General features: G+C 34.1%; 1 protein-coding gene across 2 annotated transcripts in view; it reads right to left on the bottom strand.

Moving 5' to 3' along the window:
* Positions 1 to 1,271: 1,271 nt before the first annotated feature.
* LOC111047018 (serine/threonine-protein kinase haspin homolog) overlaps positions 1,272 to 20,405 on the bottom strand; it is a 34,185-nt gene continuing 15,051 nt past the window's right edge. Inside the window, exons 2-12 of one of the 2 annotated variants that reach the window (XM_039422493.1) lie at positions 19,807 to 20,129; positions 18,183 to 18,286; positions 13,943 to 15,283; positions 13,393 to 13,533; positions 11,197 to 11,287; positions 9,803 to 9,985; positions 9,011 to 9,156; positions 5,226 to 5,359; positions 4,205 to 4,357; positions 3,550 to 3,692; positions 1,272 to 1,584 (exon numbers count right to left, since the gene is read on the bottom strand). In XM_039422493.1, the coding sequence (XP_039278427.1) occupies positions 1,368 to 1,584; positions 3,550 to 3,692; positions 4,205 to 4,357; positions 5,226 to 5,359; positions 9,011 to 9,156; positions 9,803 to 9,985; positions 11,197 to 11,287; positions 13,393 to 13,533; positions 13,943 to 15,283; positions 18,183 to 18,286; positions 19,807 to 20,126 (2,973 nt within the window). In that variant the 5' untranslated portion in view covers positions 20,127 to 20,129 and the 3' untranslated portion in view covers positions 1,272 to 1,367. The remainder of the gene's footprint in view (positions 1,585 to 3,549; positions 3,693 to 4,204; positions 4,358 to 5,225; positions 5,360 to 9,010; positions 9,157 to 9,802; positions 9,986 to 11,196; positions 11,288 to 13,392; positions 13,534 to 13,942; positions 15,284 to 18,182; positions 18,287 to 19,806; positions 20,130 to 20,405) is intronic. The other variant, XM_039422483.1, reaches the window with a different exon arrangement.

Raw genomic sequence — 20,405 nt, 5'->3', positions numbered from 1 at the left:
AGTAGACTTTACAGTGACTATATTACTGTAGTAAACTTGATAATACTCCATATGAAGCGGCCCATTCACTATCCGATATTTTGTACAACTTTAGGTCCTTCAAAACTGAATGCGGTTGTTTTGGGCGGAGCTAATGCTGTCGGAAGTCTGGTGAACTGTTCAACTTACTTGGCCGATCACGCTAGGTCAGTCACCTATTCAGGCTCGATTTGGAACGTGAGTGGGAATGTTTGACTAACCAACCGGAGCGTGAGAGGTGAAAGATCCAAAGTTATTGGTACTTAGTCCAGCCTAAGCTGGCTTTTACCGGACACGTTCAAATGCCGGATTAAAAGCTGAAAATGAGTTAACTTCAAATTGGGGAGCTTTTTCAGGAAGTGCTTGTATTGAAACCCCATAAAGAGTTGGACAAGATACGGCTGCCTCAATCATCACGTCAGACCTAAACCTAAACTAAGATGGTTCAAATTATAGTGGAATCCTATTGGTCAATAAATTTGGTCATAAAAATAAATAAAACACTATGCAAATTGATAAATTAGTTCAGTAGAAATATAAGTAGAAGGAAATTAACAAAATGGCGATGAAATGGGCTGTGTCAATAGACAACTAAGTTTTGTTATATCAAGTTTACCATATCATAGAATGGCATTCAAACAAAATACTGCATTTCAACTAAGCTAATTTCGTTCTGGATATCAATGCAAGTAAGCAATGCATTATCAGCACAGTACACTGTAACTGCCACTATACATGCTATGTTTTAATGGTTGTTGTCAGAACTGTTAGTAAAACAGGGGGATCAAAGATTAGGTGCGTGCTTCTGACAGGTGACATGTGCGTGTCCACAACAATACAATTAATTACACAATATTGTCTGATTTTGAAACAAGAACTTTCGCATCCAATTACTTGCTAATGTACTTATTTCCTAATTAGTTTGGTGTGAAGATTGAGGCGGCGTTATCCCGGCTAGTGAAGCATGGAAGTTGATCCAAATTTTGTGAAATTGTAATCACTGTAAGAACTTGTTAGTGTGGGGATGCTCAACAATACCACGTGCCTCCCAACCAATTAGTTTAGTTTGTCGTGGCGATAAACAGCCTAATTGCTATTTTACACTCAACTAACATTCATTAATTCATTCCAACATCCCAACAGCGAAGCAAGTAGTCACGAACATCTCACCTGCCAACTTGATTAGTCTCTTTTCGCTTTCAATAATTGATTATGACAACGTTCAATTGTGGAAACAATAGATGCAACAGTAGCCCATATTTCAAAAACAATTATATTAAAGTTAACAATTCGTAAAATTTTTAATTAAGTACTGGTAACAAACACTTACAACATTTTTTACAGATAAATCAATCTACACGATAATTCATCGTTTTTTCTGAGTTCATCATGAAATCATGACAACTGCTAAAGATAAGTACTTCATCGGCCAATGCCGATATTTTTTTAAGGAATTTTTTATGAAAATCAGAACCACTCTTGTAGCTAACATCCTTCAAGCATTTGGTGGCAAGGTAATGAATCCATCTCAAGTTTGTTTTTGGCACAAATTTATTCCATTCATTCCTGCAAAGTGAAAGAAGAGCAAATGTCAGGGGAATTGCAGTCAATGAGTCAACACAATCTATAAAAAAGGATGATCATTCGAGGTAGTGTATCGCAGTTACTGATCTTCAAGATTTTACAAAGTGAAATAATTATAATACCTTGTACTTATATAATATAGAATGAATAAATAAGTAAAATAAGTATAATACATAAATATAATACCTAATACTTCTTTAATTGCTTGGTATTAAAGAAGTTTTAGGTCTTCAATCTTAATGTGTTTAGAACAACCTATTCGAGGAAGATAATGATACAGATTCATGTACTTGCAGACCTGCTTACGAATCTGGCCCTGGATAATTGTAGCAATGAAATACAATTGAAAGGATGCCTTACCCTCACTGAATTACCCATGAAAGAAATTGACATAAGAGGGATTCTAGTAGAGGAGGAAGAGATATGAGACTTCGTCAAAGGTCAGTTACCCCCTCGGTTGAAATGATCAAAAGAGCTTGATTGAAATCCGTGAAAGTCAAGAGACATAAAAAAAAATTAATGAAAATAGTACTCTTTTTCAAAAATAAAAAAAAACACTATACTTGTTTTAAAAACAATAAACTTCTTTGAATTATTAACATTATTTAAAAATAAATTTAAAACACCAAATAATTAGAAATTATGCCATCATCAGGTGCGGATTAAAAAAAAAGTAGTCCTTGTTATTCATAATGAATTAATGAGATATAGTGACGGTTGCACAAAAGCCGGTTTTGATCGTGATTAATTCCACAAGAACCAATCAGAAAAGCCGTCTTTACAAAATCGCCTTCTCTGATTGGCTCCCGTGAAATTAATCACGATTAAAGTTTAACCGGCTTTTGTACAACCGGGACATATTATTTTATATTGCTGTCTTGAGCTTTGTGTAAAACTTGTCTATGTGTTTAGTTTCTCAAATTTTAAAGGAAATTAGACCACTTTTCAAAAACTTCATTCAATTATTATCATAGTGAGATCACGTTTCAAAGTCTGTAAATTTTATAGAAGAGCAGAGTTCTGTTGTCACGTGTCCTTTTCCACCGCCTTCAATAGTAGATACAGTAGTTGTAATTCTTGTTAATAAATTCTGTGATTCTTGTTAATAATCTCAAATCTACAGCTATTTATTCATTGAGAAAATGTATTTTCATAATTAAGATTGTTTTACAAATGATCAATATTTTTGTTGTTGAATATATTTCTACATAGACTACAAAGAATCCTAGCAATTTGGCAACGGTGTGGAGTTGAAAAAGGATTAAGTTATCTACTTTGTCTGATGTTAATTGGATGCCAACTTTAAAACTTAAATCTCACAATAGTCTGGCCATTTGTATATTTATTTCTGTATTGATATCTATCTTGTTATCTATGGGGAGATTGCAAATTTGATTTAAAATAAATTAAAACAACCCATCAACATAGACATTTCTCTGTGAAGAAAATATAGGAACCTTCAATTGGACCGATGATGCTTTTCATTTATGAAAAGCTACTATTATGTGCTTATGTTTGACAATAATTCTTTATTCTTTTATTGATTTTAAAATAATTTGGAGGAGGATCAACAGGCACAGCCCAAAACTATTCCTCCCCCGAATTTTGATCATTAAAATGTACAGAAAATAATAAATTGTCAATTTTATTTTACTGTAACCAATGACATGTACGGACTATTTGTACTATTTTTCTGAAAGTTCATTGCCAATGTCAGGGAGGATTAACGGAGGACTTAATATTGAAGATTATTTGAAAAATTATATTGTAAAAAGTTTTCAACAAAGCGTTGTAACGTGTAGGTGACATCGAGAATGAAATCTCTTGTATCGAGAGACAAATAGAATAAAAATCGGGGAATATTGGTAAAATATTTTCAAGGAGATCTAATTACTATTATATAGCGATCAAATGAAGTAGTCGCTCATTGTGTAATATAATACTAACCTTGTATCTTCTCGCATGTCCCTGTAGATTTGGAACTGCAAATCTCCTTGGCCTTGAAATAGTTCTTCATCCTTCCCTAAATCGTTATACAAGAGTTGATTATCATCGTTTATCCTTGACAAAGTATAGTCTATAATTGTTGCCTGAAAATGAAAGTATTCAATATAATATTCACGGTAATTTCAAGATACATTTGTTGAAGTGCATAATGATAAATTTGCTGTTTTACTCATAAAACAAGAAATTTTTAATTAGTAAAAGGGTACACATGCACAGAGTTGGTGATCAATTGTCACAAAAGGATTGTATCCAATAATTAACAGCAATTTTTTTTAAGTCTAAGTCAATATTTATGAATAACTAAAAATTGATAATAGGTATAATATTATAAGAAAATACCGAAAAAAATTGACAGATCAATCCAAAATTTTACGATTATGCCTTAAATAAGTATTATTAATGATAGGATAAATAGGATTATGATCCAATTGACAACGAAGTTTTTTTGAGTTCAAAGTCAATATTTATGAATAACTAAAAATTGATGAATATATTATGAGAAAATACCGAAAATATTAACAGATCAATCCAAAATTCTATGGTTATGCCTTGAATGAGTATTAATAAAATTTATCAAGCAAACTGTTAAATTTACCTTTTTGTGAAACGTTGGCAGTTTAAATTCCAATCCATCGATCTTAAAAAATATCGAGCTTTCCTTAGTTTTTGATACTAGTATGTTTCCGATGTGCAAGTCTCGATGCTCGAACTCTAGAGAACGTTCGGCGACCGCCAGAGCACAAATTACCTGATAAATAAAACTTCAATTAGCTTCCAATACTTTTATTTCGCTAAAAACGGATCAATAAAACTCACACAATTTTAATAGAAATTTATCCTGTGGCCTCCTTTATTATACAGTAGTAAATTTCATGGCTGAAGAGCTCTGGCCAGATTGGTGTGTTAAAGTAGGCGCACACAGATCCTCATCGGACGATTAGATTTGATGCATTGTTTACAATCCGCATCGTATAGGTATGCGCTGCGCACTCCAATTGGAAACAATGCATCAAATCTAATCGTCCGATGACGATCTGTGTGCGCCTACCTTAACCCTCAGCATTGCTGCCATTGCCATACCTGGTCAAGCATTCGTATAAGAACAAAAAAAAGTTGTCAAAATATCTGTTAGAGTTGCTTTGACAACACTGAAAGCGTGATTCGTTATCTCTGAAATTGGTGTCTCTGTGTTCAGAAAAATTCACTATAATTGGTATTTATTGATGATTAATGAACTGAATTGTCATAGCTGTCGGTTCAAAAAATATACTGGAGTGGCCGCAGTCGAGTGATTGTAGAATGGGAACCAGAGGCCCCGGATCGAATCTCACGCGGCCAAGGTATCTTTCTTGGGCCACTCCCGTGTTTCGTGACATGTAAAGCCGTCGGTCCCGTCTGCCTGAAAGCAGTCTTTGGGTCATGTCAGAGTCCCTCAAGTCGATGAGGTGCGACCTGAAAACTTGACTCCAGACCTGAGCCAGCCGGATCACTCAATAACATATTTTCAACAATATGTTGGAAAACCAGATTGTTCGAGTAAAAACCATAATCTTGTAATGTAAATTATCAGGTATCATTATTTTTCGTTTCAAAGATTTAAGTGAGGTATCATTCACCTGCAGTATAATGTAGTAAGACTGTCTTGCAGAGGTGAATTCATGATTTTGAATATCTTCACCTCCGTGGCTCATTTTCAACGATATATACAGCTGATCTTCAGGGAACATTTTTGGTGAATCGTTCTCAGATTCTGAAAAACAATTGAAAAAATAAATTATCTTTAATGAATAAATTTTATTTTTTTCAAGCACATAATATGCTCATACAAACGAGTTGAGTTGAATACAATCATTAAATTTCATGATATCACATTATGTATGTTTCTTGTTTTCTGTCTGTATTGTCTGTTTACAATATTATTTTAGCTGTTGACTTTGTTTTGTGACACCCAACTGTTGATCTTGACTAGAGATTTAATAAAAATGTGATGTTTCTAAAACTGTAAGACTGAACTGAAATTAAGTGAACAATAACTTAGGACTGTAGCTGAAAATAATTAATTGATTAATATTGTTCTATGTCTAACAATATGTAACTATTATTATTTTTTTAATCTTTTTATTGACAATACTCTATGTTTGAACTAAATTCTTGAGCTAATAAAAAAATTATTTATTATTTTATTTATTACTTGAATACAATCATTACATTCCATGTTATCACATTACTGTTATGCCTTAAATCATGCTTTAATTATATACTGCATCACAAGTAAGAGTACTTTAGTAAGTATATGTTTCTAATATACACAAAAACATTACATTCGAAAAATTTGTTAAAAAAATTAATTAAACATCTATCCGCAAATTTTAATGTAATAACAATTTTATATTCATCAATCCTAGTTTGATTCAAGCATCAGTAGCATTCCAGTATTATATAACTACCTATTACATATTTTATAAACGAGTAATAACAGTTCAACATCAAAATAATACTTTTTATATAACATTTATCCAATGCTACATTTTTTACATACTAATAAAATACCTTTTATAATAATCAACAATAATAACATTCTAGTTTTAAATATCTACCTATTCGTACTTTATAAACGAAACGAGTAATAACAGTATTAATTTCAACAATAATAAATGTTAGACTAATATATCCAATAATACATTTCTATATAATAATCCGCCACACATACAATAATCACAATCAACTATCTTACATTTTAGAGTTCACTCTATCCCCATAAAACTTATTTCATTCAGCTCACTGCATTCCCCACTTCACTGTCTAAAATGAGCATAGAATACTTTTAATATTCTCAATGATAACCTCTATTTACTGACAATAAGTATCGGACATCTTTCAAGTGTTTATTATCATAGATCTGATTTCGATTGCTTTCATTGTACATACATACAAACGGTTGCCTTTCTGCTCCGTAAAGTTCGAAAGTAAAACCATGAGTTTGTCATCGTCAGTAACTACATTTGTAGTGAATTTTTCTAAATAGTGTCTTCTTATTCCATCATACATCGGGCACCTCAACAGAAAATGCTCCACATATTCCTTTTCTTTCATATTGCAAATAGGGCATTGTAATGAGCTGTTAATCCATATTCCCAGGTCTCTATTATTATATAAATAGAAAGAGTTTCTAGTGGCTAGGCGCAGTTGGGCGACGCAGCGCGTTTTAGCGAAAGACATTTCATACAGTAGCTGTTCACCAATCATGGAAAGAGGGTTTAATCTTTTATAATGTGGGCTGCTTGTTGAGTTCAGAGCTGCTTCTATGTCTTGTCCATAGAGTCTGTCAAAATAGTTTTGTACTAGTTTCCCTTTTACAATTTGTAAAACTTTAGAAAAATTTTCTCTGTCCTGCCAATCTCCAACAAACAAACAAATTGCAACCCGCAACATGCAACTAATTCTTCAGCAGACAAACCCAGTTACCCTGGTTATCTTGATCTTGCAGCGCCAACTCATATAATCTATCAATGCATTCTCTGGGGTATCTCCCGTTAGCCATTGACATAACTCTACAAATGTATTCAATTGACTTGACGAATATAAAACTACTCAGCTGTAGTCTTCCAGTCTCCAATCTCGATGACCAGCTGAGAGTGCTTCTATTCAACAGGAGTAAACGCTTTAAAAAATAAAGCTGTGTTTTCTCCACTATATTCATACAGCTTAGACCCCATATCTCCGATCCATATAGCACTGTGGGCAAAAGAATTGAATAATAGATCTTCATCTTGCTCGCCCAAACATCCGACTTCGTCTTTCTTAGAATATTTATGGTTGTCTCTCCAATGTATTTAGATTTACTAATTTGAAACTCCGCGAATTTATTGAATTTTTCTGATGAGTGGAACTCAACTCCAAGGTACATATAGCTATTTACAATATCCAGTTTCTTATCTCTCTGTAATAGAAAGCTGCATTACATCTGAGGCCTTTTTTATGAAATACTACTATCTATGTTTTATCGATGTTTACTGACAACTTCAATTTATCACAGTACTCGGCCAGGCACTTCAACTTGTTTCTTAGATCTGAGTCACTGTCTGCCAGAATAACAATGTCATCCGCGAACATTAGCATCATGAAGTCCACATTTCTATTTAAAGAGATACCATGTAGACCTCTTTCTCTAAAATAATGCTCTATTTCCCTTAAATAGCATGTAAAAAGTAAAGGGCTCATCGAATCTCCCTGTAAAACGCCTTTTGACACCTTTATAGGCTGTGAAATTCCATCCTGACGACCCTTATCGACTATGAGTGTGGCAAAGCCATACAGCGCTCTTAACGTCCTTATCACTCTGCTGCTTACTCCACACATACCCAGCTCATGCCATAGAAGTTCATGCGGCACCGAGTCGAATGCGGATTCATAGTCCACGAACAAACCAAATAATTTGCGTTTTCTTACTGAAATCAAGTATGCAGTACAAAAATGTTATCAATACAACTGCGCCTCCTTCTGAAACCACTTTGGCAGTCGGGGAGTACGTTGCAGTCATCTGCCCACATTGAGTCTGATTTCCAGTAGTCGAGTAAAAATTTTAACAATATTTTATCAGGTCGATTCCGCGATAGTTTTTTGGATCTAATCTATCACCTTTTTTTGAATAGGTATGAAAAACATCTTTGTTTTTAACCAAGCCTCGGGAAACTTTCCTATCAAAAATGTGAGTGTGTGTGTAATTATCTTTAATAACGTAAGTTGATAAGATTTGGCAATACTGAAATATCGAAAATTATCGAAAAGGTGATAAATCACAATATAGTTGTGTGAATTATTAAAATGGATGTAACTTCTATACCACTAATTGTATTTGTAATTTACTAACACGAGTGGGTACTCGTACTTCCAGATAATTTTGAAAAATTTTGCTAAAATAAAATATTTGTCAAATGCATATTTTTCAAATTCACGAGCATATGAGTCTCAAAACAAATATAATGCATTAGTCGCAAAAGGGGTGATCCCAATGTGCCTAGAACACATTCTATTCTACTTTACTTGGGTGATCCTAAATCGTAGATGCTTATCTTAGTATTTGAGAAATAAGCATTTCCTAGGAAGAGTCAATATTATTAAAACTACTGATTCAACTAATGATTTTGATATTAATAGCTATTTATTTAAGTTCATAAATATTCATTATCTTTCTGACATGAGATTTTAATCAAAGATATTCAACAGTAGAACAGGAAATACTCTCTCATCACTGAACAGTTACTTCAAGAATAAAATAGGTTATGCACACATAAATTTACAAACATCTAGTTTACGATATTATCTATTACATACTAGGAAAATATGAAAATATTGTATGAATAACCTCCACCAGTTTCCTCTGATATGAAAATAAAAGTACCTTTTTTCTCGTCGTATTCATTCCAAAGATCCACCAGGAATTTTGGGTATTTTCCGCGAAAACAATTGCTAGCTATGATGTTACAGTACACATCGGTCCAAAATCTCGCTTCATGAATGTTTTCTTTTTTCAAATTACTCAAAGCCCTGCAATTTCGTAAGATGAATGTCAAGATTACAATTTAAGTTTACAAATACCAATAACATGTAATTTTAAAAATTGTTCAAAAGTAATTCCTTGTATCATGTTGAATATTAGAATAATGTACTGCATGGGAGATGCAATGCATAATTTTTCAAATGGGGACTTGCAGACCCCACTATGTGACTGTGTGGCGGGCGATGGAGCAGACAGTGCACCACATCATAATATTTGAAAGTGAGAGACGACGTGCCTACCTGGGTGAGGCTAACGACTTTATTGTAGCCAGTCGCCAGGCAATACAGTACATTTCTACCCTTGACGTGCAAAATAACAGTGTGAAATGTTCTTAATTCTGACAAAAATGCCATACGCTAAATAATAAATTATGTACTTCATTCTACATTGTTTGAAACAATAACGGACTTGATCATCTGAGACAATTAAAGGCAATATTGTAATGAACAGAGGAAATTTCTCATATACTGTAGTATGAACCTTATCCTTTATTCCCAACGCTTACCATCATTATTCACAATATAATATATCACAACATAATTATAAAATATATTATCACAACATGAAATATATTATTGAGATAAAATAAAAGGGTACTCGATATATTTTATTGTGTATCTTTGTTAAACTTACTTTGATATATAGATTTCAGAAATTATTTCGTGAAACCTTTTTTGAACTTCGCCATTGTAATCGAGATTTCCTTCAACGGGAATTATTTTCACGACTATTGATTCCTCTTTTTTTCTTGGATCATTCATCATAAATACTTCCCCATAAACGCCTTCGCCAATTTTTCTCATATCGGTGGATGTACTGTAACAATAAAACATACATCTCAACAATTCTGAAATCTATTTGAAATTAAACGATTGAAATGTTTATTGCTGTATTTGTTGTAAGAATGAAGATAATTACACTGATATTAACATAAGCTGATATTCAGAAAGTGCAGTCTAAAATCAATCATATCATTTTATTTAGATCTGAGCAAATGCTACATGATTGATAGAAAACTAGCGATTAAGACACAGAATGGAAAGTAATAATCCAATCAATGCATTTTAAGGTGCGTACAGATATACGCGCCTCCAACACGCTCCGCACTAGCTCCGCAATCGCTCCACGCACGCTCCGATTATGAATTTTTTTTTTTGGAAAATTTCTATCAAAATTTGGGAAAGGAACAGTTTTGGGCTTTAAGCCTGTTGTTCCTTTCCCAATCATTCATAGTTGAGATTGGCATTGTAGCCAATGTATCAATGTATAAATGTATGAACGTTACGGGAGATGTTAGCTCTTCTCACGTTCCACTCTTGCTCCCCGGTCGATCATCAATCGATCTGCTCGAGTGACGTTCGATTGCGGAGAAGAGCGAAAGTCTGTACGCACCTTCACATGACACCAAGACTTCAGTGCACCAATACCACGTCACGTGACTGCGACATCTTGTTAGAAATTAAAATTACCGCTAATATTAAAATACTAGACATTCTTTCAAGATGGCGGATTTTGGCGTCAGCTACTAGCCGACTTTCCATTCTGTTTGTATTCTGTGATTAAGATTTTTTGTGTCTGCAGGAGATGAATGAGCAGGAACTAATGTGTGGTGAGTTATAATAACCACGGATTAAAAGAGACAACGGATTTTCAAAAATAGGTTGTAATCAAAATTTGCTGAAAATATCAAATGCTCTAATTTAATGAAATCCTTTTGCTTGCATCAAGATTTATTGATGATAGAACAAGAAAGACGTTCAATGATTGGATAAAATGAAAACGTAGAAGAGCCTGGATTAATAGAATATTCATCCACCAATTCACCTAGGAGGTGTTACAGGACATTACACGTAATAGATCAACATTTTTTTGGGATAAGTCTTTCACATAGTTGAGTCCAACAATTTCATAGACATTTTATTTTTGACGAAATAGAACTTGGATAAATTATAGTTAATTTCAAAAGAAGAAGTAAAATTGAATTCATACATAAAATAACATGATTAACGTTATAAACAAATATTTACCTTTCATACAAAACAGATTCGAATTTTAAAATATCAGTCTGATCGCATAGACTGAGAACCTTGTTTTTAGCAGCGTCTTTATCTTCATCAACTGTAACAGAAATATCAATAATTAAATGTTAAGCTACTGTTGAAGGAACGTAAAGCAGAATAGAATATTGACCAACAATAGAAAAAAAGCTGAAGAAAATTAATCTAATTGAGAACATTCTTGTATGATTGCGAGTGCAGTATTTTTCTTATTCTCTAGTTTCCAAATAGCCAGTTATTTGATAGAAGATAAAAGTGAGCAAAGTAATAATATCGTCAGTTATTATCAACTGATTAAGGGCCGGCTTCCAAGCTCGGAATTTAGTAAAGGTCTAGCAGGATCTTCTAAATAGGAAGTCCTGGTTCTAGACTTTAAACAGCTGGAGTTAGAAAATTGGCTTGGCTTTCCGAAACGGGGCGTAGTCGCAGTTTGGGTAAAACCTATCTGGATGGGGGCATGGGACTGTCAAGCTAGAACAATACAACTGCGAGACCCTTTGGCAGGTAGATTTAGCACATTTTCGAGCCTTGTGCAATGAAGCGTATGCCCCCATCCTGTTAAGTTTAGTGACGTTATTCCACACTTAGACTTTTACTCGGGGATTCCCATTTCCGTGTTCTGTAAGGGTCCATCAAGGTAATGATTTCCAACTATTAAACAGTCTATACTCTGTAGCTCTTGGTGTAACATGGAGTTTCTGCAGAGTTTATCAAGATGCGACAAAGATCTAAACCGTGAAGGCATATACCAGTTTTTATTGATGTACAATCGAATTGCTAATCAAAGGATATCATGTTCGTCGTGTGGTAAACCTAACCTAACCAAACCCTGCAATTAAATGGTGTGTTTCACGCAATAAATGATTTTAGTATAATTATAATGATTTTATAACTCATATCAGAGTTATTAGACATATCAGGTTATCAGAGATGTACATATTGTTTCAAAACAGAATTTTCAAGTCATTCTTATTAAATTTAGAAAAATAGTTGAATACCATCATTATGGAACAAAATTTTAAGCCTATTCTAATATTATCAAAGAAATAATTTCCTTGTGCTGATTGATATTTTCTAAACGATACCGTTCCATGCCCCCATCCAGATAGGTTTTACCCCGCAGTTTTCAAGATAATCTTTTTTTTCTCATTTCTATAATTGGAAACGGTTTTCCTTGACGAAATAAAACATTCCTTAATAATGCGAAATAGCTGAAACTTTACACTATTCTATCTTTATTTTGCGTTCAATTTTCTAGTTTTTCGAAATTTAATTTAAAAGTGGGCTACGACTACGCCCCGTTTCGAAAAGCCAGTTTTCTGACTCCAGCTGTTTAAAGTCTAGAACTTGCTAAATCCCAAACTCGGAAACCAGCCCCTACAGTTTCTCGGTTCCCTACTTGAGAAATGAAAAACTTTGAAAGATCTACAGGGTGCAGTCTGCAATAGAGCTGAAATTTTAATTTCTTCATAATGATATTTGAATCAACATGCATTTGGATTCAGAATACCTTGCAAGGATTATTGATAAAATATTAATGTTCGTATACCGTTATCTCTTTTCCTATGCCACATTTTCATTGGCTGCTTCAGTCATAAGAAAATGCACAACCCAAAAAAAGAGGTATTTAGTTCTCATTTGATAGAAGATACGAATAAACGCGAGCAAAGCTATCCACATTTTGCTCACTTGAAGGTTTTAGTGAGCATAAAACTTACAAGATTCATTTTGATTCAAGTCTATAAAACTTGAACACGACACAAAACAGTTAATCCAAAGTTGAAAAACATGCATGAATGTTGAAGTCATCTTCAAGGGTCACTCTGTATTACAGTTGCATGATTTCTAATGACCATACTTCATCAGAGTGAGTTGGTGATACCCGTATCAAAATTTGAAAGTTTTCAGCAAATATCTGCTGAATATTGCCTCACTTTGTCAATAGATAAATCATAAATTATCCTGTTTATTTCAGTGAAAAGTGGAAATGGAACTAAATATCATTGCTAAGGAGAACCATTGAAAATTATCAATGATGATTGAATTTATCCTAATTTAGTTCCATATTTCAGTTTCAAAAAATATATATAAAGCCTGGGGGGCTTCAGCGAATGGACAAACAAGGATTTTTATTCTATAGATGCAAAATAATTTTTTGACGCTTACCATTTATCACATCTAGTGTTTCATCAAGATCCTCTTCGATAGTTGTTGTAATCAAAGTCTTTCGAGTGGATGCTTTCAATTTTGCCGATGGTCGAATGATACTGAACCGATTACATCCCACACGTGATAAAGAGCCTAGTCCTGATAAAGAAAAAACAGAATAATACAATAGAATATTGCAATAAATGCTATGGTACGTTTTCATAGGTAGAATACAAACAATTTTCTGTTTAATTTAGATTATGATATTGTACTAGGTAATGGATAAACGACGAACTTGTCACACGAACTGATTTCGAATGAAAAGTAGATTGCAATTTCGTCGTTTTATTCATTGGAGTGGAGTGACAATTGCATGACATGTAAAGCTTTATGGCAATTATTGACAAGAACATCCTCTTGTAGGCCTCGCTCAACATTATATTATGATAAAAAATTAAAAGAATTGAAAATTTCATTTTATTGGTCAGTTGATGGTGTCTAGTTTGGACTACATAACTTTTTTATAAATTTAATGCTGTGGATTGCAAAATTAACAAAATTAACTTACCAGTTGATGATTTGCTCTGACGGAAAGCACCAAGACTCCGCCTATACTTTTTTCCAGGTATGAAATCGAATGTGCGGTCATTGTTAAGCTCAAACCCTGTCATAGATAACGAGCTATCTGCATCCAAAACATTTGTGGAGTTGATTTTCCCCTTGAATTCCTTTTCAGCGAAGTCTTTGTAACAATATTCCTTACTTTCATCATCTTCAGAGTCTTCTTCAACGTCATCATGGTCGTCTTCTTCTTTAACGCCTTTGAGGTCAGTATATACAGCTTCAACATTTTCCGTTCTAAAGCCTAGAAAATCTTGAGATGTTACGGTATGATCTTCACTCTTCGTCTGCTTGTCACTTTCATCGCTGCTTAATTCTTTTACACGTCTACAAATCTTTTCTATTTTACTCTCGTCTTTTTCTTCTCCAATATTTCTGTTACAATTCGAAATATTTTCATCAGAGCTACTAGAGAAATTGAGGGTATTCGGAGGTTCATCTTTCAACTCGTCTTCTTCTTCTATTTCATCTCTTTTGTTATCGATTTGAGACGAAAAAGATGAGCATGCGACGGACATTCTCATGGATTCGACTAGAGATGTATTTGAATGTAATCTAGATTTGTTTGAAGAGATTGATGTGCACTTTTTATCGATGTGTGAATCGTGCACTTGAATGACGCACCTTTCATCTGGACAATCGATTTCTAAGTTGGACAATCGCTGTGATAATTCTGATAATGGAATATCTTGTTTACCATTTGGTTGCTCATCATCTTTTTCAGTTGTGAAAGACGAAATAGAATTTATGCTAACGTTATCTGCTGGAAGAATAGCAGTTTCTTCAAGAGTTGGATCTTTTAGATAACTTTTGGTTAGGTCTGCTTGGCACGATGTAATGCTATGATTCGGCACATCTTCATCAATCTCACTGATTTCCACTGCTTGTTGGAAAGAACTTCTTCTTTTTCTACTACGCATAGCACTATAACGTTTTAAACTACTTCTTTTCCGCCTCAAAGAAGTCCTTGGGAGTCGATTATTATCATTTTGTGACTGACTCTCACCATCACTGTTAAATTCTTCAAATATATCAGGCGAGTTTGATGAATTTGCAGAATCGTCTCTTACGATACCAGCAATTGGAGACAAGCCCCATTCCACAATGGGACTTTCCGATTCTCTTTTACTTTTCTGAATCGGAGTGCTGTTCTGCTGAACACCGCCAAATGAAAATCGCTTTGATACTCTAAGTTTTCTTGCTCTCGATGTTACTCTCAAACAAACATGTTTAGTTAATTTGAACTGAGTGCTACGAACAAAACTATTCCCCTCATATTTGCAAGAATCTGTAAGAAAACGAAAACAAATAATTATTTCAGCATTTTAAATGCAATCATTACCAAAGCCAACATAAATTTAAAGGGAATTCAAGTTATAGTAATATAAAAATAGTGTGCCAACTTAAATGTTCTGAGATATGCATTAAAATATGACAAATTATAGGATTTTGAATTAAACATCTTCAATTTTTGTATCAGTAGTCCAGGCAAAGAATGCTCAAAAGTTGGATGCAGATGACATGAAATATGCGGTCATATTCTGTCAATTTCAACATTTTTCTTTCAATTTATTTCTAGTCTGTTAATATAAAGTCAATTTCAACTTTACTCTAATTTTTACTAACAAATTTCTTAATTCCAATGAATTCAATAATTCCCGTTTGCTATTTTAATTCAATTCAATTTATTTATTTTCACACACATACAAGTTTGATACAGAGATTAACAAAACGAATACATGCAAACAACAACAATACACATTATAACAAAATAAAAAGAAAGTGGTGCAAAAAAAAGGGTGGAAGATTGAAGGGTTTTTCCAACGATGGATATCCATGTACTAGGAAAACCTTCAATCCTTGAGAAGGTGAAAAAGGTATCAGGAAAAGTAAATGGACTGTAGATATGAGAGGATGGGATGGGGGAAGAATAATAAGGGAAAGATTGGAAAAAGAAACCGATAGGACCAGGTGTTTTAAAAAAAAGATTTGAAGGACTAGATGAATAATTACAAAGGATGACAGCATAAGCAAGCACAAAAATCAGAAGAGTACACTTTGTGAAACATCTCATAGATAGAAGAAGTAATTGCATTTGATCCAGTTTTAGTTTTTTTTTGTTATTTTCGCACATTCAATATACTGTTCGGGGATTGTATTAATGATTTTACTGCTTATGTATATAAGTTGTCTTCTGATGGTTTCTATGTTTGTATTGTAAATTAAATATTTATTTGCTGTAGGTCAAAAGGTGCGTACAGACTTTCGCTCTGCTCCGCAACCGAACGTCACTCCAGCAGAGCGATTGATGATCGACCGGCGAGCAAGAGTCGTTCGACCGGGGAACGCGAGAAGATCTAACATCTTCCATAACGTTCATGATGGGTGCGTGGGCGGTGCGACTGTGGTTCGATGGTGGTACGAGGGCGGTACGAGGGAGGTGCGTGCTCGGTGCTGGTTGGAAGCGCGAATATGTGTACGCAGCTTTAGGTTGTATAGGCTGTTGGCAGCGTTATTTGTAGAAGGGAAATCAGTTTTATGCTTAATAATAAATTTTACTACACTCAAAATATATAATTGTCTAATTGTGAGAACATCGAATTCTTGAAAAATAAAACTGGTTGGGAAAAGTCTAGGCTTATTTAGAATAGTTTTGATGATCAATTTGTGACATAAGGAAAGCTCTTCCAAATGCGAGTTATAACCCCCCCACACGGTTATCCCATATTGAATTATAGATTGAACCAGAGCAAAGTATACCATTTTCAGCTGACTTAGACTCATCGCTTCATAGAATTTGAAGGGAAGGTATCTTATTCTATTGCAGATAAATTTTATGTGGATGTCTAATTTCAAATGTTCATCAATGGGAACACCTAGATATTTAGTGCTATTGACTTATTTTATATCAGGAGTATTTGAAGATATAACCTTTCTCATGAGTTAAAACTATAAGAACTTTTAAAACCCTCACATACCAAGCAAAAACCCCAATTATAAATTTATATTTTTCAATTTATTATAGAATATTTTTCATAACTTTCAAACTAATTACAGTTTGAAGGCAACCATAACCCTACAAATTTCAATTCTTACCCCATTACAGCATGTATGACGTTTGATTCACAAACTTCAAACAGCCCATGTTTTAATTGCGCATCACTAGTATTGAATAGAAAATTCAATACCATAGACACTCATTTATTCGTTTATTGGTTCAATGACACACAAATAAATTATTGGGGTTGGAGGACAACCAACAGGCACAGCCCAGAACGGTTCCTCCCCCGAATTCAAATACAAGTCTAAAGAGTACGTTGTTTCTTTCACTTTAATAGTATATTTCGCACCTAGGGCCGAAAATTAGACTTTTCCGGCTCGAAATCGGTTTTCAAGTCCGAGGCCGTAGGCCGAGGACTAGAAAAGACTGAGAGCCGGAAAAACATTTTTGCCCGTGGTGCGAACGATATTTTTCGCCACACAGAAAAATAAACAATATAAATATGAGAATAATTGTTTATTGGGCACTTCCAAAAGCAAAACAGGAAGGTCATAGCTCTAGCAAATATGAGGTAATCTGAATATCAGGAAATTGTCCAAGTATTTTTATTTTTTATTCTGATTTGTCTAAATAACCTAAAAGATTATGTTCAATTATGTAAGAGGTTGAGTTTATACTTTTTATTCTTTCAAATGTCAATAAGATGATTAGATATTATCATATATGTTTTGATTCTTGAATAATAAACACAAATAATAATAAAAAGTTTTTTGATCAGCTGTTTTAGCACACTTGAAATTTGGCCAATCTGAATGTCAATGTCAACAATGCTTGTTGTCGTTGACTTCGGAAGTTTAGGTTAGAAGTTCTATCCTACTCTGAAAATCAAATTTGAATAGTTTATAATATATATCTTATCTGTATTTTATTCATCCAAATAAAATGATAGTATCTTATTGCAGAATACTTATTTAATTCTAGAAGCATAAACTGATTCCGTTTCATAAACCATAAATATGTTCACATCAAATCAGAATCAGCTGACTCCAAGGTTATTTTACAGCCCTAGGGCCGTAAAACTTTTACCGGCCTGGTCAGAAAACAATCATTTTCGGCCTCCATATGACGCACGAAAACCAGCTCATTACATCCAAGTGGGGCGAAAAAAATGTTATAGGCTACTAACCTATTGCAAGTCTGTTTTCCAAATCTGTTTGACACAATGACGTTGAGGGTAGATTCTCATGCACTGACACCAAAGACAACGCTGAAGAACAAGCTTTTGAGAGCCTAGAAAGCATGGAAAGATATTTATGTGAATACTCGAAAGACATAAGCACAGCTACCCAAAAGTTACAGAATTGAATAAAGTTTGAAATAGATCGTGTGATCTAAGAATCCATACGAGCCATGCCACAAATAATCTTAATAATTTGATTGTATGGTAAGAGATGTTGTGGTATTTCTCCATAATTGGAAGAATAAGACGTTGATGTTGTTAATACCGCTATATTTATTCAAAATTAATTCATCTTACAGAACCAGGTTTCATAACATCTGCCAGCCTGATTTTGAACAAATATAGCGGTATTGACAACATCGACGTCTTATTCTCTCAACTTCTTTTATAATCCCTTTTGAACACCCTAAAACTCAGCCTTACTGAATGTTAATTTAAATTTGCTGAGAGTGGTCTTGGTCGAGTGGTTTAGGCGCTGGCTTGGAGAACCAGAGGTCCCGGGTATAAAAACCGACCAGCCAATATACTTTTCTCGGCTCACTACCTTTTCTCGGACGGACACGAACACAGATGTGGCTTATTCGCTCCTATTTAACGTAATAGGCCTATGGTCTAATGCAAACAGAAGAGACGTGGTGCCACGTCACCTCTATGTGCATTCAAATCAAATCATATTTAGAAATGCTTTGTACCATATTGGCAAATTTAGCATTGGACCATAAGTTTATATAGAGGTTTACAAAAGTCAGCGTCACGTCCGTGTTACACGCCACTGCTATGTGAATTGGGCCTTTGAATGAATTCAAAGGCTTCTGGGCTTTGTGAATGAGGCCAGCCCGGTGCGACCTGAACACTGACACCAGACCTGAACAAGTCACGTCACTCGATATTTATTCATTTTTACAACTTCTAATTTGGATTTGTAGAACAAGATTGACCATTCACTCTACAAATCCAATTTAGAAGTTTTAATAAAATGAATAGCCTAAATATCGAGAGAAATGGCTGGATCAGGTCTGGTGTCATTCATCAAGGATGAGCAAACACTAATCTATTTTTAGATTAGGCTTGATTACAGTCGACAATACCATTTTTGTACGATATTACTAGTGAGCTCCCCGGGCTGGAGTACTCGCTAATAAACTAGTGTACTGATTTTGGATTCCGCAACTTGCAGGCTCTTCTGAGAAAAATGTTGAAACAAAAAACGATATTTTGGATAAATTATGCTACCTACTGGAAAATAATATGATACTTGTATTACAAAAATCATCATCAGGTAAACATATAGGCCAACATGCATTTCATATAGATATAGGTACTCAATGTAGTAATAGACTGCAGTCGTTAATAAAGCGTGGCTATAAGTCTTCGTTCAGGAGTTGGCCCCTTAGAGCTCGCTCAACTATAATGCTTCACCAAAGCCTTCACAGGATATTTGATAGCATATTAACTGAGATTTCATTCATTTAACTTTTGTCCACTTCAATTTAAGTTGATGTATTAATTAGAAGTTCCAAAATCGATTAAGATAGGATAAATGCTTGTCCGAATATACAAAGGTACTTACCCAGATGTGGATGGCTCTCCAAGTGTAGATAATGACGAATTTGAAGATGAAAATATATTGCAAGGTTTTTTTCCAATAAGAAGATCAAACTTTCTCTCCGTAGACGAATTATACAAGTCAAGAAGGTTGGATTTCTCTTTAGTTGGATTTTTGACATTATTTGAAGATAGTTTCGGTGACAATTCATCAGAGCTGATGACGAACACATTGTTGGTGATGTAATTATTTGTAAGATGAATACTGACATTAGTTTTCATATATCGCACCTTTGTCTTCTTTCTTCCGTAGGTTCGCATCGGCTTCTTTCTAGACCTATTCATTTTCTGAAAGTAAAAAAAATGTGTTGAGTAAGTTGAGCGGTTAAGCGTCAAGGGCATTGAAACAGCACTATTGTCTTGTTTACAATACTGGTAGTTCTGTGAACAGTAGACCTTGCGCTCAGTGAGTGAGTTACATTGACCTGTTGTTATGTTTTCTCAAAAATTAATAAATAATTTATCAATTAAAAATAAAAAAGTCTAGAAAAAATCTTGAGTAAACATAGAGCTTTCTGTCCTATATCGTACCGTGACGTGTCGTCCCGGAATGTGAGTGTGAGC

The sequence above is a fragment of the Nilaparvata lugens genome, chromosome 1 (assembly GCF_014356525.2).
Source record: "Nilaparvata lugens isolate BPH chromosome 1, ASM1435652v1, whole genome shotgun sequence".
Lineage (NCBI taxonomy): Eukaryota > Metazoa > Arthropoda > Insecta > Hemiptera > Delphacidae > Nilaparvata > Nilaparvata lugens.
Note: the sequence above shows the minus strand (reverse complement) of the source record. Positions and strands in the feature narration are given on the sequence as shown.